Consider the following 26,099-nt stretch of genomic DNA (forward strand, 5'->3'; position numbering starts at 1 on the left):
GTGTTGGGTCTGGTCTGGTCCGGAGGAACAGGGGGGGGGGGGAGCGGGTGTCGGGTCTGGTCCGGAGGCGGGGGGGGGGCCGGGGAGCGAGTGTCGGGTCTGGTCGGGGGTGGGGGGGGGGAGCAGGAGCTGGCCGTGGGAGGAGCCTTATTCACGCAGCCCCAGTGAAGCCATTGGGCCAGGGCTAGGGGCTGCGTGCTTCGGGCCCCTCCCACACAGTTTTGGGCGCCTGGAGCTACTGCACTTGCGTGCCCACTGTAGCGCGCATGTGCAGAGGTCCAGGCACTGTTTTCAGCGCAGGGACCTGGCTCCCTCCCCCCCACAGCTCGTGCTGGCTGCGCCGAGGGCCAGAGGACCTGCAGGTAGGTGGAGAATACCGACGATTTTTTTAGGCGCACTTTGTGGCGCGAAAAACGGGCGTCCAGGTCGGGACTGCGCCGTTCTAGGCGCGTGTGGAAACTTGGGCCCTATGTAACAGCAGCCAGTGTGGTTTATGAAACCTTCATCTCATCTATTTCAGCTAAATTTAAACCCAGGTTTCACAGATAAATGGACAGTTTTCTAATGCCCTGAGTTACCTAGTTCCTAGATGTATAAGCTATCTAATTATGTTTTGTTGTTAACTCATTCCAGTATTTTTAACTAAGTTACGAATGACCTGTTTGATCCCAGTAGACAATTTGAATTTCAAGTTTGCTACAAAGCAGTAAGACCATGCATCTTTCTCTGTTTTATTCTATCTTTCATGCAAATTGTTTTTTAATGCTTGACTTTATCCCCATGGCCACTTGGATTAATGATGCATGCAGAAGAATTTGTCCAACAGGAGGGTGCTGATTCTGTAGAATGATCTGACTGCTCATTTACAGCAGCCTATATAAATGAACACTGAATTGCATAGACCTCTCATTTAGGACTGTTGTGCAGATTTTTGTAACCCTTTATTTGTCTTTCCAAGTTCTGCAGTTGTTCCAGTTTAAGCTCTAGTATTTATTTTTGAGATTATTTCCTCCATGGTGAAGTTTGATTTTCCTCTGAACATATGCCCATTTTACTGCATTTGAAATGTTTTGGCATTTGAATGATGAGCGACATCAGATATTTATTTTGTTTCTGCTTTTAAAATTAATATATTTAAATGCGTCTTTCAATTTGAGGTGAAGTGAGTTCTGTGGGATGGGATACTTTTCCATTTTTTACCACTTATGATCAGCATCATGAACTCTCAAGCTGGGTGTAGCATAGTTCCACTGAAGCTCTCTTTCTACTCTGATGCAAAAAGAGGGATGATTTTCAACTTTGGCAGGGCATAAAATTAGCGATAGAGGATCGGCCACTGATTACACAACCCGCCCATTAAAGTAATTGGAAAGGAAAATTCAGGCAGGGCGTATAACGGGCAGTCGATCTGCTACCTGCAGTTTACCGCCCCCATCATAGTTGAAAATGACTTCCAGTGTGTCTTCACCCCAATCCCGGAGGATCAGCCACTCGAGGCATGAGCACATAGTGAAAGGGAAAGGAACAGCCTGTACCTCCAGGCCAATTCCTCTACCCCTTTTTGAGAGACCAAAACCCTTTTTAATACGGGTACTATGATCAACAGAAAGGATGTGCTAATCTGAAACTTACACACATAGCAATAATTTGAAGATACAAAGTACAGAAGCTTATACACACATTGCAATAACAGGAACGCCCTAGATGAGAACAGACAAAGTCTGTCACACAACCTATAAATCAAATGATTACACTGTCCTGGACTTTATATAATCATATTTCCATGTGAACGAAATCAAATTACCTTAGCAATTTGTATATCAGTACACAGTAGGTTATTCCACATTTAGCAAATATTTGGAATACTGTGTAAGTTTTAATATTATTAAAATGTTTTATTAGTTTTAATCCTGCAAACCTACTTCCTCCACATCCTCTTACTGTGCTGACAAACTTAAAATTTGATTAGCCGTAAGCTAAGAGCATTGTCTCATTTTTTTCAGCCAATCATGAACAGTCTTGTTGCAGTTTGATTTAATTGGAATGAAAATCAACAAGTTGCAAGAACGTGACATAATTTTTATCACAACGTAGCAACACTAGTTATTAGCCCCAAGTTGAATCTTAAATGGGAATTATATTCTAGTAAATTACCCAATGTCCTTCAATATTGGAAGGGGAGATGACTGCACACTTACTATTGTCTTTTAATTGTCCTTTTTACCACTTTTAATTATTGGTTAGAGGCAGTCTGGGAGCCAACATGCAGTGTAGAATTTCTCTTTCTGTGATGTGTTGAAGCTCCACTCCATGGCCACATGATTGGCGAAACCTGCTTGTGTTGTTACTGGAGCAGAATATTGTGTCCTACAAGGGGAACTTGAAGTTCTGTACAAGATGTCTGCTTCTAATCAGAGGTTTTAAAGCACAAGATAGCAAAGTGAAAAATATTGGGCTCAATTTTCCCTGGTCATTTGCGTTGTTTATTTGGTGCGCGCCGTTTTTTCTGGCGTATTTTTTTTTTCCAAGCCTCCCCCTGCGACCTGCGCCAGTGTAACTGACTTAGTTAAGATTTTTCTGGGCCAGTTTTTTTTGATGTCACAGTTTCCTAATTTCTGCGCCGTTTTTTTTCAGTTGTTCGCAGTTTGGCCAACATTTCTTTCTCGTAAGTTGGCGAATTTTCTGGTGAGTTGAGAAAAACCTTCTGGTGAGTTAAGAAAACCAGTGCACGTTCACAAATCTGCGCTGAAAGACGCCATTGTTTTTAAATCGAAGATTTTGGAGGGAGTCAAGAACACTGTCAAAATCAATAATCAAGTTCAACATTTCTTTAACTGTCAACGTAGAAGTGTAAATTTGTTGGATTTCAGAAGTTTTCTCATTTTTTTACTCACTCACATGCCACCACCGAACGTCTTGAAGCAGGGCTGGAGGGTCATAGCTTTGGCCGGCAGAATCGGCTCTGCGCCCGGACACAGGGGCTCTGGGTTCGGCTACAAAACAAGCCATGGGCAGGGGAGGAGGAGGAGAGAGAGAGAGCGAGGTGCCGATCGGAAGGCTTGGAGCCCAGGGAGGGAATGGGAGAGAGAGAAGGCACAAGACTCGGGGGTGGGGGGGTGATTGGGGGGGGGGGGGGCGGTGAGAGAGGTGAAGTCACAAGTCCTTTGGGTGTGGTCCATCCATACAGACCTGGAGAAATACAACTGCGAACCTGTGCTGCCTGCTTTCCTGCCATTTTGAGCTTCTTTCAAAGGTTACATTTAAGTATGGGGGCAATATTGACAATGCCACACCTTGTGCAAGCCTTCTGCATCATGGTGCTGTGTAGGAGACAATTGATTCAACTTCATTGCATCAGGAACATCAGAGCCCGTAGGGTGCTGGGCAGGAGGCCTGACCCACCTCGGGTATATCGAGACAGGCATTCGTACCTCCACCTGAGTAATGCAGACTGTGTCAGAAGGCTGCGTTTCTGCAAAGAAGTTTTAACTGAGATCTGTGAGTTGGTCAAAGCAGACCTGCAACCTAGAAGCATCAGGAGGACTGCTTTGCCAGTTGAAATGAAGGTTACAGCTGCACTTTCATTCTATGCTTCCGGATCGTTTCAAGCTACAACTGGGAATGTGTGGCTATTTCTCAACATGCAACACATGTCCCCATTCGCCAGGTCACGGCTGCACTGTACGTGCGTAGGAATGACTTCATAAAGTTCCCCATGACCGCCCAAGCAATGCATGACAGGGCTGTGGGCTTCTCCAGGATTGCTGGCTCCTCTAAGGTATGGGGCTGCATTGATTGTACCCACATTGCCTTGTGAGCACCTTTGGAGGATTCCGAGATGTACAGGAACAGAAAAGGCTTCCACTCCATTAATGTGCAGCTCGTGTGTGACGACATGCATCATATCATGTCAGTCGATGCAAGATACTCTGAGAGCACCCATGATGCGTTCATCCAACGCGACAGCATTATATCTGCCATGATTCAGCAGCAGCCAGAAGGGGGGCAGAGCTGGCTACTGGGAGACAAAGGGTACGGCCTCGCCACCTGGCTCATGATGCCCCTACACCTAACCCGGACGGAAGCTGACCATCAATACAACATGTCGCAGCGTCATCGAGAGGACCATTGGCATATTGAAACAGCGTTTCCGATGCCTGGACCATTCCTGAGGCTACTTGCTGTACTCCCCTGAGATTGTCGGTCAGTTCACTGTTGTGTGCAGCATGCTGCATAACTTAGCCATCATGAGGCAGCAGCACCTGGTCGTGGAAGACCCACCTGCGGTGAGAGTGGCTGATGATAATGACGTGGAAGATGCAGGTGATGACCAGGAGATGGAGGAGGAAGAGGGCAGGCCATCGTGCTCCTTTAACAATTGCTCGAGCCTTGCGCCAGCAGCTCATCCGCGAATGCTTTACTGACGCCTGAGGGCTCAGCGACAACTATTCCACATGGACATATTTACTGTTTGGAGCTGTTCCGTAATGTTGTGTTGTGTTAATGAAACATGATTCAGCTTTAATGTAAAATATATTTTATTCAAAAGTTTACAATATACTTAACTTTCATAAAATTATACTTGTATCAAACTTTACTTTAATATCACTCTTTAAGATCACTTAAAAACTTTAAGATCACTTACAAACTTGTAAATTTACATAACTTACAAAAACCATTTAATTTGAGAACAGTTACAACAGTAACAATAATAATAACAACAGCAACAAAGAAAGTCTGCACCAATTTCTCATCCCCCTTATTTTAAGATCGCCTGCTACGCTTTGTCTTGGACACTCCAAGCCCGCAGGCGGTGGCACAGTGTTTCTGGGCTTGATACCAAGCTTATTCTTTCTAACATCTCGGGTACTGCACACCTCTTGAGGATGGGGGGGCGTCAGCATCAGGCGACAAGTTGGAGGGCCTGGCTTGGGGCTCTTCAGAGGCTGGTGTGGGGATTGCAGTGGGAGTGGCAGTTGATTCTGTCAACGTGCGCGGGGTCTGGGCATGTTCCCTTATTGCAGCAGCTAACTCCAACATGCCGTCCCTCATGCACCCTGACAGTGTCTCAACAACCTGCAACATTCCCTCTCTCATGGTCAGTGACTTGGTTAGCACTACCTCTGACATTCCCTCCCTCATGGCCACTATTTCCTCACCGATGGCCCTGGATATCGTTCCCATTTCTTGTGTCATTGCTGTTACTTCTCCCGACAGTCCCGCTACCTCATCACTCATCCCACTGATGGCATCCAAGAGTGATCGGGTAAGGTCAATGCTCTCCGCACTCAATTACATCATCTGAACCACATCTGTTAGATCCTGCACCTCAGGAGAGCACGGTCCAGCTCTCCTTCCCCTCCTCCCCATGGGTGTGGCTCGCACCCTAACACTGGGACCCACAGCCTGAGATGGTGGGGCCCTGGTTCTGCCTCGCTGCACCAAACCACTGGGACCTGCAACCTGGGAAGGTGGGGCCCTGGGTGTGCCTCGCTGCACCACACCACTGGGACCTGCAACCTGGGAAGCTGTGAAACCATGGAATGTCCCACCAACACTCAAACCACTAGTCACGGAAGGGGCTGTCATCTCCATGAGCAGCACCTCCTCCAAAGTCAGTACAACAGTGGGAGCTTCATCCAGCTCCATCCCCTCCCCCTCACCCCCATGGATGAATTGGAAGATGTTCTCCTCTTCAGGCTCGTCCATGTCTGAATCTTCTGCATCGTCAGGGTTGACCTCAAATTCTGCAAAATATAACAGAACAGTCAAAAGGTTAGCAGCAGAGGAGGGGGCAGAGTGGGTGGCATGAGTAGGCTCACACATCGCAGGCAGCAGGTTGATTTGAAGGGCCACGATGAATTTGCAGGACTTATCCTCTCCCTCGGGTGTGGGCCCAGCTTGTGCAGTACTGTTTGTTTTTCTCCAGGCAGGACCCATCAAAGTAGTGACCCGCTCTTCCAAGGATGTCAGTGGGTGCAGATTTGCTGGGCCTCCTCGTGTTCGAGTTCTTTTCCTTTTGTTGTGTGCCACTTTCCTCTGCAAAGATGAAAATGCAACATTTACAATTGTAATTCCATTGAATAAATGAAAATATTACTTGCACTTGACCAAGGTCCTGCCATTTCTTTTTACACTGGCCTCCAGATCTCGTGGTGCTCACCATTGCACAGTATTCTTCTGCAACTTGGTTCCAGCGTTTCTTCATTTCTTTGAGTGGAACCTTTATGTGACCTCTGCTGGTGTCCAGCTCCTGCCATCTGTTCTCAATCACAGTAACTAGTTCCTCCACTTCTTCCAGTAAGAAACTCTTGGTCCTTGTACTGCGTTGCATCTTGTATTACTGCAGCTCCCAATGTTCTCACACAAACAACTGGTTCTTTAAAAATGGCCGATTGCCAAATCCGAGCTGTACTGAGCTTGCGTGTCCATTGGAACGACGTCAAAAACATAACGTTTTTTTTCTGCGCATGCTTTGTTTTTCGGTGCAGACAACAGGCTCCACCCCCCGAGGTGACTGGATATGTTGCGCGGTGCCAAATTTGAATGATACATCGGGGAAACTTCGGCAAAATATTTCTGGTGCATTTCTGGCCTAGAAAAATGGGCGTAACTCTGGCAATACGCCAGAAAACGGGCTTGGGGAAAATTGAGCCCATTGAGAGGTGAGTGTATAGATATCACCCTCTGCAATGTTTTGATTTGAGGCAGTTTCCCATTTAAGGTCTTTGCTAATCTTTATGTTGGACTATTCTTTTTTGAAAGATTACAGGGTCTATTTCCCTTACTTTCTAAAGTTAGTTATTTTTTACAGTTTATAATGAAAGTTCACTGAATGGTATTATACTTGCAGAGGAAAATATGTTCCTGTGTCTCCACTAAGATCACGACCGTCTTTTTTTTTAAAAGCTGTGAATTTTTCCTATATCATGTTGGAGCAGATTTTCATCTTCACCGCTTTGTGTTAAATATGGTGGAGCAGATCGCCCACCACTATAGAACCCATCTGATTTTCATTCCATTCATTTCAATGATGTGGGTTTTATAAAGTGCAGGCAATCCACTCTGCCAGATTACCACCCAGTAGTGAAGATGACAATCTACCCCATTATCTTTGTGCAGTCTACTTGATGCTTTTCTTAAATAAGCCAGCAATTAAAATAAAGATACATTAGTACCTTTCCCTTCATTCCACAGTAGATTTGACATTATACAAAAAAGTTAAATATTCAGTAGATCATCTGTCAGTTATTGTGATGCTATGTGTTTAGAATCACAGCAGAGTGAGTGAACTTAGCGCAGCAAAATAAAAAAATGGTGGAACTAAGTCATTGAATTCAATAGCCATTCCTGTGGAAGTTGAAAAGCTCGGGAATGAATGTGTGTGAAATTGCTTAGTGCACAAGAACTGCTAATCCTGTAGCACACAAAATCAATTTTGCTTGAATATACTGAGCATCGTCGTCCCTTAAGTTCTTTTGATGGAATATCGGATTGACAAAACCAGAATTCCCATTCTTTTTTCTGGTAAATAATTTAAAAGAAGAAGCAAAACAAATATGTTTAACTTGTTTTGTTTCTTCAGTGATATTGGAATTTCATTATTTATAGTGAAATTATGGAATGGTTAGCAATTTGTCTAATAAATCTCAGATCTATATATTCTATAAGGCAGATCTGCTTTTCCGTGTGGGTGCTGGATGTAACCTTGTTTTGTGAGCAATTGTGAAGCTCACCTGGATGACTTAATTAAGTCAAGGCAGGAGGCCTTCGATCAGCATCTTACTGGAATGACTTTCTGGATTTTTAAGGAACGTGTACCTGTGCTGCCTAACAATTATCAGCATTTGAGAGATATTGGTGCTAAGTTTCCTCATTCGAATACTCCTTGTGTGCTAGTTTTCAGGGCATTAGTACTAAGAGAAGGAGGTGGAGACCCTGGTTTCCATCTCGTTTGCACACAATGCACATTTCCGCTGGGGTGGGCAGAAGAATCTCCATGTCTGGATTAAAGCTGCGATAAGGTCTGGTACCGAGTGGTTCTGGCAGAACCCAAACTGAGTATCGGTAAAAGTTATCAGTGAACAAGGCTACCTACAACCTAGTATGGCATCAGGAGCCCTAGCCAAATGGGTTCAAAGGGAAACTCCAACCTCTCGAACCCCCAGTGGCTAGAGTCATACCTAACCCAAAGAACAGTGGTTATGGTTGTTGGAGGCTTATCATCCAGCCCTGGACATCACAGAAGTATCCTCAGCCAATCATTTTCAGTTTGTTTGCCAATGACCTTCCCTCCATTGTAAAGAGTAGGAATGTCGTCGATGATTATACAATATTCAGCTCCATTAACTAGTTTGATAATGGTGCAGCCGAGGCCGGCCTACAGCAGGACTTTGACAATATTCAGGCTTGGGCTGACAAGTTGCACCACAGACGTGATATGTAATGACAATCTTGAACAAATGGAAGCCCAGCCATCTCTTCCTGATCTTCAATGGCAACATCACTGCTAATTCTCTGACTATCAATATCTTGAGGAATCGCCACTGACCAGATGCTGAACTGGACCAACTAGATCAACATAATGGCTACAGGTGTGGGCAGAGGCTGGGTACTCTAATGAGCAGCTCAATACCTTTCCATCACCTACAAGGTTCAAATCAGAAATGTGATAGAATACTCAAAGTTTGATACCTATAACACAGAGCGATTTCCTTGATTGCACCCTGTCAGTGAACTCCATATCCACCCCCTCCATTAACAACACATTGAAGCTGCTGTATCCAGTGGATGCACTGCAGCTACTCGCTAAAGTTACTTCATCAGCACTTCCCTTCCTTTTGACCTCTACCACTGAGAGGACCAAGAGCAGCAATATCCGAGGAACACCATCACCTCTAAGTTATCGGCCATCTTAACTTGAACATATATCGCCACTCCTTCATCGTTGCTGGGTCAAAATGCTGAGATTCGCTGCCCAACACAAATGTGTAAGCACAAGGACTGCAGCAGTTTAAAGAGAATGCCCACCACCCTCTCTGGACATCTAAGGATGTGCAATAAATATAGCCTTGCCAGTGTTGCACACATCCCAAGAAGAAATTTTGAAAAAACGTGTGGAAGTTCTCATTTTCAAGGTCAGTTGTGGCAGGAAGCACAATGACCTAACTAAGTGCGAAGCCTGATCAGCAATTTTTCTGGATGGATTTTCAGAAGTAGCCCAAGAACAGCGTCATACTGCAAAGCACTATTGGCTATATCTGCTAATAAGCCACCAATCATATTTGCAAGTATTCTAACACCTACCTTGCAAAGCTTTGGGGAACTGCCTTCAGAGTCTGAGGAAGCAGAGTTGGATGCAGACATTCATCATCTGCTGTAAGGGCACTTGCTGCTAAAATGCAAAAGAAATAGGAGCAGGAGTAGGCCATACGGCCCCTCGAGCCTGCTCCGCGAACATGGAGCTGACACAGCCCATGACCGCATTGATCAGCTCTGGCCTTAAATCTGCACAGTGGTCTTTATTTTCCTTCATATTTTGATGTCACTTCTTAATCTCTTAGCACTGGAAAAATCTTTTCTCAGCATTAGGAAAAACTGCGAAGAGGGTAATTGCAAGTATATAGTGCCTTTCACACTCGCACGACATGCCAAAGTACTTCACAGTTAATTAAGAACTTTTGAAATGTAGTCACTGCTGTAAAGGAGTGAGATGCAGGTTTGAATTTTTGTCCCTCCCTCATTGTGACACACGTCTTTAAATTTCACTCATGTTATTTTTTCTTCTTACCATTAGTGTGCTCTTTACACTTGACCTGGATCTGTGATTAATGATGCAAATGAGCTGACTGAGAACATTTGAGTGTTGTTTGCACATTACTATTCAACTGGGGTCAGCACCCGTTCTTCACTTTTTTCTTCACTTGGAAAATCATCCCGATTATTTCATTTCTTTAATATATGCACTAGCCTTTACTGTAGGACATTGTGGAATGGAAACAAACAGAAAACAATTAAGGAACTTCTCTTATTTCAATAAGTTACTGCTTATTGTTATTCTCAGAAGATCTTGGAGTTCTGCTGACGCAAGAGATGAAGCAGAGAGTGTTAATGACTTGTTTTTCCCTGACCCTTCCAGGCTGTAAGAAGACAGAAAGTCCTTGAGCAGAGCATTCAATCAGCACAGGAGACAGACAAAACCCTTCGTTTAATCCAAGAATCTCTCGCATTGATTGACAAACAGCTAACGTCATACATTGCTGACAGAATTGATGCGGCCCAGGTCCCTCAAGAAGCTCAGGTATGTCAGAAAGCTAATTACTTTAAGTTAATTTGCAAATCAGTAAGAACAGCTATGTTTTTTTCAGAACTGAGAAAATGTCAATTCTAATTAAAAATAAGAGGGGAATTAAGCAGGCCAATTATTTGATGGAATTCTTAAATGCAAGTACTTAAAGCATGACATTCTTTTTTGTGTTTGTTGATCGTTCTCATGCAAAGCACAGGATCTTAAAAAAAAAAATTGGTGTTGCCACAGAAGCTGTACAAGCACATGGCCTCTCCTCGTTATGCTGCATATAAGGCATCATTCTGCAATTGCATTTCAATTATATTTCTCTGATTGTTGGCAGCAGCTTATTCATAGTTATCCAGTTTCCTTTTAAATCACTTAACTATGCTCTCGTTCATGGTTCAACTTTTTATTCTTTTCTTGTCAGTTCATGGGTTCTCTCTCCGCTCTTTTCGTCCTTTATATCAATGACCTCTTCCACTCCTCCAACACATCCACCCTTTAGTTGATGTTTCCACTGTACATTCATCAATTACTTTCGTATTGCATACCCCCAGGACACACCGGGGCCGAAATTCAGGGAGCCGATGAGGCCTGTTATCGCCGGAATCCAATGGCTGTCGCTTTGCAGTCGAATGGCCGCCACGACCGATATTTAGTGCAGGAGTTTTTGCGGTGGTGGTCACTTCCACCCCCCCAGCCCCCCGCACCCCCAACTTCCGCGGCCGTGTGGGGCTTGCGGCCATGATGGCGCAATTGGAGTGCGCACCGCTGCCGCTCTGCCCCGGCACCCATATTCACAAGAGAAAAGCCTGCCTGTTTCCTGACAGTGCCCCCGCTAGCTTTTCGAGTCAGAGCACTTTTGCCGGGCTGCTCAAGACCGCCCGCAGAGGAGAAAGGCGGATTGTTGGAATCGGGTTTTTTTTCACCGAAATTTTGTGGAGTTCTTTGTCGGGATTTGCAAAATGGCAGCGGATCTCTGAGAACTTTTGGAGAGTTTTGAAAAGTTTTTCAGATTTAATGGGCTCAGTGTTACAAGGGGAACGCCTTGTCCACAGTGTGAGAGGAGGCCGGCACACAGGAGAAGGCAGTGCCGTTAGCAATGGGTCCAGAGGCAGTGGACAAGGGAGGCAGCAGTCATGGGCTGCCCAACATGGTTGGCCGGGGGAGATGGCGTGAGGAGGAGGGTCAGGTATGCTGACCCCCCCCCCCCACCCCCTACACCGCAGAGGCGCAGGAACATCAGCAGAAAGAGGGATAAAGCGATCAGCCAGATGTTATCGGAAGGGCCCAGCACAGACCTGTGGCAAGGAGGCCCTACCGTGCAAGGGTGTACCGATGTCCGTTTTCCTTCCTGGATGAGCAATGTGTGCGAAGACTCTGGTTTAAGAAGGACATCCTGAGGGAGCTATGCAATGTCCTGTGGCCAGATCTGGAGCCTCACACAAGGCTGCGGGCAGCTCTCAGCATTGAGACAAAAGTGAACATAGCTCTCAACTTCTACGCTACTGGCTCTTTCCAGTCTGCAACTGCAGACATTTTCAACATATCACCATTCTCCGCCCATCGCTCCATCTGGCAGGTGACCGAGAAGACTGCAATATATCTCCTTCCCAATGAGCAGGGAGAAGCAGGTTGAGCGGGAGGCTGGATTTGCCCAGATTGCAGGGTTACACAGGGTGCAGGGGGCCATCGACTGCCCACATGTCGGACTGAGAGCGCCACAAAACCACCTAGAGATTTTCATGAACAGAAAGGGATTCCACTCCTGAATGTCCAGCTGGTATGTGACCACCAGCGCAGGATCCTGGCAGTTGATGCCAGGGATCCAGGCAGCAGCCACGATTCCTTCATCCTGTGCCAGAGCAGTGTGCCCACCCTCTTCACTGGGCCAAACCAGGATTGTGGCTGGCTGCTTGGGGATAAGGGGTATCCCCTGTCCACATGGCTGCTGACTCCCCTTCGGAACCCCAGGACTGTAGGCGAGCATGCCTACAACGACGCTCATTCTGCCACCAGGTGCATCATCGTGCACTGCAACAGAATCCGCAAACAAAGGTTTCGTTGCCCGGACTGCTCTGGTGGCGTATTGCAGTACTCACCTGAACGGGTCTCCATCTTCGTGGTCATCTGCTGCATGCTGCATAACCTGGCTGTCATGAGGGGACAGCCGCTGGAGGTTGATCCGGCAATACCACCACAGGAGGAGGCACAGCAGCAGGAGGAGGAGGAGGTGCAGCAGCAGGAGAAGGCGTCGTCGCCATCCCAACCCTGCAAGGGAAGTGCAGACACATCTAATAGCTGCTCGATTTAGATTATTTCATCACCACATGAACCTTCAGCTTCTACTTTCCATGGCCATCTCAATGAGTGCCTCCATACATAATTGCCCACTGTCACATTGTAACCTGCGCAGATAGGCCCACATCGGCATCGCCAGTACCGGAAGCCATGGGGCGGGGGGGGGTCTCATCTTCAAACATAAATGGGAGAAGGCCTGCTGTGAGGTGGAGGTGGGGAATTGACGCATGGAGGCTGCAACTAGCGCACTTTCAGAGGGAAAGGCACAGTAGGTGCTGTAGCATTCAGGGAGAGATAGCATTAAAGGAGGGCCTTCATTTACCCACATCGACATCGGCAGTACCAGAGGCTACAGGGAAGGCACCATGTCTGCCCACGAGTGCCTCGACCCTCTCCTCCAAGGGTGTGAAGATTTGAAGCTGGGGCTCGCCACCACCAGTCCTCCTTTGCTGCAATCTATTATGAGTAAGTTTGGCCTGCAAAACAAAGAATGGTTGGTGAGTACCACTGTGATGGCACATTAGAAATGAGTGCACAAGTGTGTCTCCCTGACATGCAGCTGTAACTGTGAGATGAAAGGGAGCCTCCATTGCGAAAACACACACACATACAGGCCTCAGCAGTGAAATGCTGCTTCAGTGACTATACAGTGAAGGTGGGAAATAAGAGAAGGATGAAGGATAGGCTCGCAGATGGAAGGTCAGCAGTTGGTGGAACAGGTACTCCCTTTCGTCAAATGGATGATGTTGTTCAAACTTTTCCGACATTGTCTGATCATGGATGGAGGTCCCTGAGACCTCCACAGCGATCTCCCTCCAGGCATTAGTAAAAACTTCACGAGTGGGTCTCCCTGTATCTGGGTACAGGCCTCACCTCCTTCCCTTGACAGCCTGCATTAGGGTCTCCAGCTCCCTGTCAGAGAATCGAGTTACCCTCCTTGGTACAGCAGTACCAGCCATGGCCTTCACTGCAAGGCCTTCGCTCCTCAGGGCCTAGCTGCAAACCCTGGCCTTCAGCAGCTGGCTCATTAGCTGTAAATCAGCAGAAGGGTGAATCTCCCTGTGGTAATTGTGCTCCAATCTACCCACCCACACCACTCAAAGAACATAAGAACATAAGAATTAGGAACAGGAGTAGCCCCTCGAGCCTGCTCCGCCATTCAACAAGATCATGGCTGATCTGGCCGTGGACTCAGCTCCACTTACCCGCCCGCTCCCCATAACCCTTAATTCCCTTATTGGTTAAAAATCTATCGATCTGTGATTTGAATACATTCAATGAGCTAGCCTCAACTGCTTCCTTGGGCAGAGAATTCCACAGATTCATAACCCTCTGGGAGAAGAAATTCCTTCTCAACTCAGTTTTAAGTCCCCATTCCCGCTGCTCATTACCGCTGACCATCATTTCTTTCAAAAAATCACTGAAAATCGATCCAATGGCCGCTGCAACCATAGCGGTGGTAATGGCGGCAAAAGGACGGTCAGTGCGGCAGGTTTCTGGCGGGCCTGAATTTCGACACCATCATGTAGAGTGGAGCTTGAATCACTTTCTTGGCAAACATATTCTTCCCTCAGCAGCTTTTAACCCTATAAAGTTTAGATTTATGACCCCCTATCTTCACGTCCAAGGGCACAGACTTGGACACAGTCGACCATATCATCCTGCTCCAACACCTTTCCTCCATTGTCCAGCTCAATGGGACTGCTATCGATTGATTCCACTCTTGCGTGTAGCTGGAGCATCTCCAGTAATGGCTTCTCTTACCGCCCCGGCATCGTTACCTCTGGAATCCCCCAAGGATTTATCCTTGACCCCCCTTCTCTTCCTCATCTACATTCTCCCCCTTGGACAATCAATTGCAGACATGGAGTTAGCTTCCACATGTACGCTGGTGACACCGAGCTCAAACTCTGCACCTCCTCTTTTGTTCACTCCGCTCTCTCCGTGTTGTCAGACTACTTGGCTAAGCTTCAATTTCCTCCAGTTAAACATTGGAAAGACCCCAATGCTTCCTCCACAAACTCCGTTCCCTTGCCAACAATTCCATCCCCTTCCCCAGCAACTGCCTCGTGCTGAACCAAATTGTTCACAACCTCAGCATCCTGTTCTTCCCAAGCTGAATTTCTGACTGTGTATTCGCTCACAACACAAAGACAACACATCACGTTCTCCCACCTAGGTAACATCATCCACCTCTGATCCTACCTCAGACCATCTGCCACTGCCAGCCCCATTCATGACTTTGTCACCTCCAGACTCTTCGGCTGGCCTCCCACCCTCCATAAAGTTCAGGTTGTCCCACATTCTGCTGCCCCTATTCTATTCCACACCAAGCCATGCTTTTCCATCACTCTGGCACTCATTGAACTACATTGGCTCTTGGTTTTGTAATGGCTCAAATTTAAGTCTTATCCTTTTGTTTAAATTGAGCCATCGACCTGCCCTTCCCTATTTTTATAACTTGCTCCTTCTGTTCAACCCTCCGTCATACTCTCATTTCAACTGACTTCAGTCTATTGTGCATATTCACTCCTCTTACCTCACCATTGGCAGTCACGTCTTCAGCTGCCAATGTCCCATTCTCTGAAATTGCCTTCCCTCTCACCACCCCTCTCTCCTTCTTTCTTAAAACCTGCCTCTTTCATGTCTCCTTTGGCTAAACATCAGGGGGCCGAATTTACCTCCTTAAGGTCCATTGCCGCCTCTAACATGCGGTAATGGGGTGGGAGGGCCTTTCCGACCGGGAGCAGGCGGATGGACTAATCCGTCAGAAATTTCCCCGGGGGCGGCAGAAACGGGTTTCCACCCCGCCCGTGTTGGCGCCCCTGTTGGGCATGTGCCCCTTACCGCTTGGCGGCGGCCTCTTTCTGCCCCACGAGAGAAATTGTTTCGCGGGAGCGGAGCAGCCGCCAGTCAGCGCCCCCCACAGATTTTCCAGGAAGTTGCCAGTGGCTGGGCGGTGTGTCCGCCGTTTTATTTTAATTGTCTGCTGACTCTGAAGTCAGCCCGACCATAGCGGCCACGGATTCAGCTGGCAGCCCAGCACCCTCTCTTGGGTGTTGGACCGCTGGCCCAGCTGAAGCCTTCCCTGTGGCGCAGTGGGCACCACTAAAGTGGCCGAAGAGCTCGCAGGGGCCCTCCGCTTTAACTGAAGGGGAGGGATGTTGCTACGTGTCAGAGTGACATTGATGACACCACCTGTCTTCTGGCCTGCTCCAGACCCACTTTCACCCTGAAGCCGCCAGAAACACTGCCCTGACTGAAACTCAAACAAAAAGAGAGCAAAATCCCTCGATTCTCCTCCCCAAGGATTGGGATGGAGAATTATAATTTATTTGGAAAGGTGCGGAGGGCAATTTTGATCATAGATGTCTTTACAACTCTGTGATGTATCATGATATATCCGCAGATTAAAAGGAACGAAATAACTGCAAGTTGTTGTTGACACTTCATTTACAGTGGGGAGAGCAAGATAGCTGTGGAAAAATGTTTCTATCCATGTGTCTTATTGCAAACCCTGGGCAATTCTGTTGATTAGTTGACTGGGGAATTGTGCATTAATGTGCATGATTCTGTGCTTATAGTCAGCTGCACCTTCATGAAGTACTTTTATGTTCCTGAAGTAAGTGGCATTATCTGTGGGGATTGTATGGCCACATGTGTGTTATCAATAATGGCCTTTAGTTTGTAGAATCCATGCAGATGGTAAAAATGCAAGGTTCCTTCATGTTGCTGCCAATTTTCCATGGAGAAATAAATCAGTTCACTGGACTGGGCAAACAAGTTATCTGTAACCTGCATGGTGTGATTGTGCACTTCATCAATATGTCCTGTTGTTGCTAGGAAGTCCCAGGAGCATAAACGTGCAAGATAGTAGTTGCCGTGACAGCCACTGGTTGTAGGAATAATAGACTCAATGGGCCCAACTTTGCCCAATCCCTTTTTTCGGTGCACTGACCTGAAGTGCGCCGACTGTGCGCGCTGGAAACGGCGCCTGGAAAAATTCGCCCCATCCTCGCCGCTCTTCACAGTCCCCGGAGACCCGGCGTGGCGGGCATTCTGAAGTGGGGGGCGGAGCAACAGGCCAGCCGCCGAAAACAATGCCGGCACCTGCGCGCATGCGCAGTGAAGTTTGCACGCATGCTCCTGTGAGCAGGACCCGATGTTCGCAGCCCCTATCCCCGGCCGAAGGGATGCCCCGATTTCACTGCACCCTATCCACAGCCGAGTGGCCTCCCGCACAGGCCGGCCCGCTGAGCTCCTGGGCGAGGTAGGACTTCGGTTTTATTTTTTATTTATTGTTGTGCTTAAGAGTTTTGATTCTGGGAGAGTGGGTTGGGGGCGGTGAGGAGGAGAGTTTTGGCGGGGGGTGGGGGGAGAGAAAAAGAGTGTTTTGCGGGGGGGAGGGGAGAAAGAGTGTTTTGGGGGGGGAAGAGAAAGAGTGTTGCGGGGGGGGGAGTGGGGGGGGCGGTGGAGAAAGAGTGTTTTGTATACCAGCATCTCTTTCTCTCTCTCTGGCTACCTCCGCCCCCCCAACATGACATCGCAGCCAGCAGCTCTCATTTCTCCGGTAGGATTTATTTCATTTTTAATTAGTATTTTAATTGTTTGAGCTTTTCCTTGCAATGTTTGGTGCTGGGTTGTTGAGGTCCTCTCCAGTTCCCTTCCCTTCCCTATCCCTGCCCTAACGTCTGCCGAATGTGCGCTGCTTTTTCTTCACTTCCCGCAAGGCTTTTCAGAGCTGGCCACATACGCTGACCAAATCGATTTGGAGTAAGTTTTTGCTGGCCAAAGTGGCATAAATGGCCAAAACTGGCATAAGTGTCTGGGAACGCCCCCTTTTGGAAAAAAAAACAGACCTAAAAAAAAAATCGTACCGAACTGACTTACTCTGGAGCAAATTTTGGGGGGGAAATGGCATTTTTTAACTTTTGCCAGAAAAAACAACTTACTCCAAAAAAATTGATGCAAGTCATGGCCAAAGTTGGGCCATATATGATTTTACAGGACAAATCCAACAACAATTGCTTTGACCTGAATAAAAGAGTGGTGTCACAAGACAGGTCCGACTAAATGGTCAGTACCTGTCCTGTATACTTCCTCCTGAACTTGCAAAGAGGCAGCACACAATAATGGTTGCCTGGGAAACAGTCATATGTAGAAGAATATTGGAGGAAGTTCAATTTTGGAAACACAGTTAAAAAGGATTAAAGTAAGTACAACTAAACAGCGTAGTTATTGGCTACAATTAGAAATATGATTCCACTTTGAGAGAAGAGCCAACTGTGCCTCACATTCAACACCTGTTTGGAAATACATTTTTTCTTAATTCCCCATTATGGAACAGAATAACTTGAGTATTACATGGTATTACAAAAAAGGTTTTAAATACTTGATTCGACTAATTGAACCATCTAATAAAAGTATCCCCCTGAAGTTTCCCTCAGGATAGCAGGTGCTTGTCCACACTCAGTTTTTATCTGGTAAAGCAAATACAGGGGCAGGGAGGTGTTGCTACAGTTGTACAGGGCCTTGGTGAGGCCACACCTGGAGTATTGTATACAGTTTTGGTCTCCTAACTTGAGGAAGGACATTCTTGCTATTGAGGGAGTGCAGCGAAGATTCACCAGACTGATTCCCGGGATGGCGGGACTGACCTATCAAGAAAGACTGGATCAACTGGGCTTGTATTCACTGGAGTTCAGAAGAATGAGAGGGGACCTCATAGAAACGTTTAAAATTCTGACGGGTTTAGACAGGTTAGATGCAGGAAGAATGTTTCCAATGTTGGGGAAGTCCAGAACCAGGGGTCACAGTCTAAGGATAAGGGGTAAGCCATTTAGGACCGAGATGAGGAGAAACTTCTTCACCCAGAGAGTGCTGACCCTGTGGAATTCTCTACCACAGAAAGTAGTTGAGGCCAATTCACTAAATATATTCAAAAGGGAGTTAGATGAAGTCCTTACTACTCGGGGGATCAAGGGTTATGGCGAGAAAGCAGGAAGGGGGTACTGAAGTTTCATGTTCAGCCATGAACTCATTGAATGGCAGTGCAGGCTAGAAGGGCTGAATGGCCTGCTCCTGCACCTATTTTCTATGTTTCTATGTTTCTATGATTAGAGGTCGTTTTTTTTTATATAAGTAAAATACGTTTGGAAGAGTCTTTGCTTTTTCTGAACCATTGTTTTCACCAAAAGCCTTGAATTTCTTCATTGACCATGTAATCCCACCCACAGGGATTATAGACAAAATCTACTTAATCCATTAAAGAAAGCTATGGATTTGGTTATAATCCCCAGGTGTGTCTCCCATTATTGCATGATTAACACAAAGCAGATACTTCACCGCAGTAAAAAGCAGTCCCTTTAAATTCAGTTCAGCAACTCTTGCATTTCAAGTTCCCAAAAAGTAAAAGGATCCCAACTGTAATTTTTGCTGCAGCTATAGTTTGGGCAAGTATTGTTGATCTGAGTAAAAATAACTGAGGCTTTCATGTACTATTGATATTTTTTGTTGTAAGTGATAAAGAGAATGTGCCTTGCACACCACCCTGTGGTTGTTTGAAGCGAATGCTGGGAAGTGACTGTCGAGTTGAAGTGAAGGTAAAGCTCGTGACAATCATTTCATAATCTACCATATCCCCTTCCCCCTCCATAATAATCCAGCACCCCAATTCACGGCATTGCCTCTCATTTTGCAAAATGTTGAACAGTCGGTATACCCACACATCTCAGTACCCACTTTTTCTCCCATGTCCATGTCTGCTCAGGAAGCTTCTCACAGCTGCTGCCTGCATCCGATCTCTGGTACTGCCATTTCGTTTCTCATCATCACCACCTCAGGAGATTGCCATCCCACAGCAACACACCCTGAACTGCAGCAACTTCTATAATAACTGCAAAGAGTTGTCAAACCCGATCACATGGTTAAGAGGGACCATTCAAGCAATCTTACTTTATCCATCCAGACATGCCCTATATTACCCCCGCCTCAGTGCAGCATTAAATTGTTCCTTATCTGGTTCCAGGGTTCTGCAGCCCGACATCATTTTTGCACAATTGTATTATTTTTAATTGAAATCAGCAATTAAGAACATTTATACGCAAGGTATAATTGATAGATTATTATTTTTATGCTATGAGTAACTGTAACTGGTGTAACAAAGTCCCTGACTTCTTACTCACTGATTACGTGATCAAATCCCTGAAATATATCGTGCCATGTATTGCTTATTTACTGGAGATTAGTACATTTTAACTTTTGGTCAGTTAATGGGCAGAGCATGCCCATGCCGGCAGCAAGGTAAGTCCTCGGGAGGGTGAGGGGCAAGGGGGGAGGGCCGGGCAGCACAGGCCAAGATTAATTTAATGGGGTCCACAGCAGCACTCCTGGCTTCACAACAATAATTTTGAATTTGCGTTTTTTGCTCTTCTTTGGCTGTACCACCAGTCTAACTGGTAACGCCCAGTCTCTCAAAATGCCAGTCGGGTTAATAGGTCTCCAATTTGCATATAAAAAGGGCTTATTATGTAAAACAGGTGGCGTCTCAGCTGGCCATCGGCAGACCCATTTTAAAAATAACCCCAGCCAGAGCTTCGGCATTAACTGGACGGTCAGACTACCAACCCCATTTGGACGCCCATTAGTGCCTGGTTAAAAGCAGCCCCAATGTCTTTTTTTAAATGCTCTCAAATTTCTCTGCTCCTGTCCTGTAGGTGCTGCCTCACTGAAGGAAGATTTTTGCAATGAAATTGTCAATAAAGTTAACGAGAACACTTCTATAATTTTCACCACAATTAACAAACTGAGGAAATTTGCAATGGTGGGGAATGTTTCCACAGGTGACAGCAGCACTCTGAAATGTTGTCAAGTGGCCACTGATCGCGTGTGAATGCGGACAGTGAGTGTTGGCAGCGGGAAGGGGGACATCACAGCTTAACCCAATATTCTCCTCACCCAACATCTGTACACTAAAGAGAATCAATGCCTAAACAACATCATGCACCATTTCCACTCATATTATCATATGATGGCATCAACAAGGAAAAATGCATTAAAACCTGGCACTGGCACGTTGTCAAGCTCGTACAGTCCTTTTAAATCGTATAATTAAAGAAATGTCTTTCAAACATGAAAAACCTGAATTAACTCATTCATCACGTGACCTGCTGCATCACTTGCTGAGGCTCTGCCATCTGCAGATTACCAGAGCACATCAGCATAATGACTCAAATTATAAATAAACGTCTGCTCCCTTATTTATCTACCAAAATTGTGCTTTTTTAAGCAATCTTATTGACCAGTAGTGATAAGAACTAAGTAATAGGAGCAGGATTAGGCCATAAGGCCCCTCGACCCTGCTCCACCATTTTATACGATCTTGGCTGATCCGATCATGGATTCAGGTCCACTTCCCAGCCTGCTCCCCATAACCCCTTATTCCCTTACTGGTTAAGAAACTGTCTCTCTCTGTCTTAAATTTATTCAATGAACCAGCTTCCACAGCTCTCTGAGGCAGCGAATCCCACCTTGTCAAGTCCCTTCATAATCTTATACGTTTCAATAAGATCATCTCTCAATCTTCTGAATTCCAAACCCAACCTACTCAACCTCTCCTCATAGGTCAACCCCCTCATCTCCGGAATCAACCTGGTGAACCTTCTCTGAACTACCTCTAAAGCAAGTATATCCTTTCGTAAATATGGAAACCAAAACTGCACGCAGTATTCCAGATGTGTCCTCACCAATACCTTGTATAACTGTAGCAAGACTTCCCTGCTTTTATACTCCATCCCCTTTGCAATAAAGACCAATATTCCATTGGCTTTCCTGATCACTTGCTGTACCAGCATACTATCCTTTTGTGTTTCATGCACAAGTACCCCCAGGTCCTGCTGTACTGCAGCACTTTGCAATCTTTCTCCATTTAAATAATAACTTTCTCTTTGATTTTTTTCTGCCAAAGTGCATGACCTCAAACTTTCCAACATTGTACTCCATCTGCAAATTTTTGCCCACTCTCTTAGCCTGTCTATGTCCATTTGCAGATTTTTTGTGTCCTCCTCACACATTGCTTTTCCTCCCATCTTTGTATCATCAGCAAACTTGGCTATGTTACACTCAGTCCCTTCTTCCAAGTCATTGATATAGATTGTAAATAGTTGGGGTCTCAGAACTTATCCCTGCGGCACCCCACTAGTTACTGATTGCCAACCCGAGAATGAACCATTTATCCCGACTCAGTTGTCTGTTCATTAGCCAATCCTCTATCCATGCTAGTATATTACCCCCAACCCCTTGAACTTTTATCTTGTGCAGTAACCTTTTATGTGGCACCTTGTCAAATGCCTTCTGGAAGTCCAAATACACCATATCCACTGGTTCCCCTTTATCCACCCTGTTCGTTACATCCTCAAAGAATTCCAGCAGATTTGTCAAACATGACTTCCCCTTCATAAATCCATGCTGACTCTGCCTGACCGAATTTTGCTTTTCCAACTGTCCTGCTACTGCTTCTTTAATAATGGACTCCAACATTTTCCCAACCACAGATGTTAGGCTAACTGGTCTATAGTTTCCTGCTTTTTGTCTGCCTCCTTTTTTAAATAAGGGCGTTACATTCGCAGTTTTCCAATCTGCTGGGAACTCCCCAGATTCCAGGGAATTTTGGTAAATTACAAACAGTGCATCAACTATCCCTGCCGCTACTTCTCTTAAGACTCTAGGATGCAAGCCATCAGGTCCAGGGGATTTATCTGCCTTTAGTCCCATTATCTTACTGAGTACCACCTCCTTAGTGATTGTGATTGTGTTAAATTCCTCCCCCCCTATAACCCCTTGACTATCCACTGTCCACTGATCACATGACCTTTCTCGTTGTGTTGCTTTCTAGTAATCTAATTGGTTGCAACTGATCATTTAAACGGCCTGGTTGTTCTGTTTGATTGTTAGGACTTTGGATAAATGCCCATAAAGGCATGGAAGCGAGGATTCTGTGATTTTATGTTTAGACCCTGGTAACCGTGTGACTTTCTGTGGTAGCTGCTCCTTGTACTTCGAGGACTGTAATTGGTGTGTGGGGAAAAACTCGCATTGATTTACCGCAGTCACTGCTCATTGGTCCCCAGTAGCCATGTGACTATAACGAGGAGCACCAAAGTGACAATGACAAAATCATAATCATCGAGCTGTTTCAGCTAATTCTGGTTGGGTTCCATATAAAAAATAGTCAAAATGTGTTGTTAAGGCCACAGTTGAGATGCGAGGGTTCATAATTTTCTTTTCATTTATTGATGTAGTTAAATCTGGCATGTATCTTACAATCTTGTGGGATATGGGAAAGATTCTGACATGTTCATACAGCAGGGGGAAAAATTTGAGATGACTGTACCCTGCAAAGGGGTGCTGGGTTTATTGTTTTTTTAGCACACAGGAAATCATGGAGCCCTCATGGAAGATTAACTAACATCTTCAAATAATTGAACAACACCATTGAACGTAGCCCAGGTGGTGCACTGGGTTTGTGTTCAATCACTTCAAGCATTTTATTTTCCCTCAACAACTTTTAACGCACTCTAATCTAAAACTTGATGTCCATTCTCATATCTCAAGAGGGTCTTCTGGCATTGCTCTTGCACTTCTGTACAGAAAACATAAAATCTTTCCCACTCTGACCCAACCTTTCTTGTCTTTCACTGCATCATTAATATTGCTACGGTCAGTACTGTTTTGAACTTTCTCCTTGTGATTCTTCTGAGCTCTAAATACAACATCCTGTACATTTCTGCTCGTTACCTTCCCAATGTATTGAAATTAAGACTCATTACACAGTCTCCTATTCTAATAAATTACTTTCCAGAAATGTGAAACTGTGGGAACTCTTATCTCCTTCAGACTTTCTTCCTCCTACAATCTCCAAATTTTTAAAACTCAAGCTTGATAGAACATAGTCATTACATCCCAATTTTCCCTGGCTTTGTTGACTCCTTTCAATGCTTGTGATGTCCGACATTATTGTCCTTTGGTTCTTCCTTTTATATCTCACCAAAATAAATCTTCTCAGCCAGAGTTCAAATCCATTTAAAATTGATGGGATGAACATCATCTCTCTGTGTTCTTTTGAAAGATCCTATGTGAAATCAGTTAATGGAGTTGTAAACTGGTCCCCAGTGAATGTAGGTCTCCAAGCAAAATTGGCCATAGGTCAGATCAAATTGACACTAAATTAGTATCGTCACTCAGGCATGCTGGAATAATGATGCAGGAAGTGGAAAAAAGCACATTGAGTCAGAAGGAGTATACTGTTGGATCGCATGCGAGGGATCTTTACTCTACTCTATATCCTGGCCATGATAGAAATGCTGATCTTAGGCGGAGGAGGAATCCATTGTCCAGTTCTGGCATTTTTCATTTTGAAGAACATTATAATTTTTTAATCCAAAATATTAATAAGAATGAACAAATTCTGAAATTGAAAATTGTAATTTACTAGGTTTTGAAATATATTTCAATTTGCAGTCTGTTGAAATAGGAAGGGAATAGAGGGTTATGCTGATAGAGTTAGATGAGGAAATGCTGGTGTGGACTGGTTGGGTCGAATGGCCTGTTTCTGTGCTGTATATCCTATGTAATCCTATTTATTCCAGGTGTTGTTCACAGGTTGCCTTGCAGCAGATGTTGCAATTGTTTGGCAACAGCTCTTGTTGAGTCGGGGCAACAAATACAGGTGTCCTATTGCATGCCCAGGTTGATGTGGCAGGGTCTTTAGATGTGGATTCCAGGGTAGTAATAAAACAGCTTAGGTGCTATTACACCTGCATTTACTTTCAGCTCATGAATTTTCTTTATCTGAGTCATCCAGTGCTATTAAAACCCTCAACAAATGTCCATCCTCACCACTTTGTCTGGTGCTATTTAAATGGTGGCAACAGCCAAAAATTATGACTGGCAAGGAAAAAAACCCAAAGTGATGAACTACCTAGAAAAAGCAGCTAATGCATGGAGTAAAATCCAGCAATATTTAACAGAAAACACAATAAAAATGCGTCCATAGCCAACAGGCAACATTAACTACCTTTATTGTGGGCAGGCCGGCCAGCACATAGGGTATCTGATGGGCCCTTTTTCTATGGGGTACACCCTGTTGGCAGAGACCTGCTTTAAGTCAGTAATGTGCAATGAGATCTATATCACTGTTTAATGAGGCTCACACATGGCAAATGCCAAGTCTCCTCTTATTATTCAAAATGCATCTTGGAAAATTAGGTGTAACAAAATTTTTGGGAATGTCCATTTTTCTGATGGACACACCACCAGCCATTGGTTGAGCCTCGTAAAATCAGATCTTAAAGCCCCAATCTTTCAAAACCAGTAAAATCTATGCTGGTGATGGCTGGTCGACAACAAACTGAGATAATTATGCCCAATTTTGCGAGATAAGCCTATTTGAATAATTAGCATGAGTTCTAAGCACAGCTTTGGTCTTGCACCAGCAACTAGGCTAATGGGCTTAGCAGCTCAAATTTAAAGGCGTGTTTACACTTAAAAGGCTGTAACATTTTTATAAAGATTCAAGATAAATTCTAAATAGTCATGTGAAGACTAGGGGTAAGAGGGTGAGGGAGGGAGGAGAAATGCCAGTCAAATACGAAGTGAATGTAGAGTTGCAAAATGGAGTGAGAGAAATTGATGAAGCAATGCAGCACCTGACCCCTGTTAGAAATCGTTTCTTTTCGGCTATTTCTGGTCACTTTAAATAATCAGGTTGATGCACAGCATTTAGTAGGACCACCTAGTTTGTTATCAACCAGTTTCTTTTAATGAAAAATTATCCCTTTAAGTTTCAGTTAGATTTTCCCTTCTCAAGTGCATGAAACAGCAACTCATATCAATTTATCTTAATCAATTCATCTTACTAATTCCAATTTCAGAAACAAGTTTTTGCCAAGCTTGGTAGTTCATCAAGTGTCTTAACTCTAGAGACAAAAGTGCTCGCCATTTATTTACAAGGTAACTTCCATATCTTATCTTATCGACTCCCCACCTCGAGCACGTCTTGTCTTTCATCAGAGAAAACAGCATTTAGATTAATTCTTGTAAAAAGGTTTCCAAACCCAAGATTTTCCAGTCCAACCAAAATATTTAACAAGAAGAAATCACCTCAAATGTCTCAAAATTCCAATTCAAATACCGCCAATATTTTAAAATTTAAATAACCAGAATTTCATGAACAGCACTCAAATGGTTAACAGCTTCAGCTCTCGGTACAGAAAAGTGGGTGGAGCTAAATCAAGCAACAGACACCCTTTTTTCTAAAGACAGCTTTCAGACAAAAGAAATACTGTAGCTTTTTAAACATTCATACATGCTTTGTAAAAAAAAATTGTAACATCAGAAAAGAGACATTGGTCCCAAAATTCACCGTCCCTGAAGGGACGCAACTGCGGAGTTTGAGCGGGCGACCAAAAAAATCGATTGGCCGCTGTGGTTGGATGATTTTCCCTCCCCG

At 45.1% G+C, this 26,099-nt stretch overlaps 1 protein-coding gene across 12 annotated transcripts in view; it reads left to right on the forward strand.

Moving 5' to 3' along the window:
- dmd (dystrophin) overlaps nucleotides 1-26,099 on the forward strand; it is a 2,299,423-nt gene that overhangs the window by 1,061,279 nt on the left and 1,212,045 nt on the right. For 11 of the 12 annotated variants that reach the window (XM_070893344.1, XM_070893337.1, XM_070893339.1 and 8 more), the window contains one exon: nucleotides 10,139-10,300. The exons of the other annotated variant lie outside the window; for it this stretch is intronic. In XM_070893344.1, coding sequence (XP_070749445.1) covers nucleotides 10,139-10,300 — 162 coding nt within the window. The remainder of the gene's footprint in view (nucleotides 1-10,138; nucleotides 10,301-26,099) is intronic. 12 annotated transcript variants of the gene reach the window in all.

This window comes from Pristiophorus japonicus, chromosome 11, assembly GCF_044704955.1.
Source record: "Pristiophorus japonicus isolate sPriJap1 chromosome 11, sPriJap1.hap1, whole genome shotgun sequence".
Taxonomy (NCBI): domain Eukaryota; kingdom Metazoa; phylum Chordata; class Chondrichthyes; family Pristiophoridae; genus Pristiophorus; species Pristiophorus japonicus.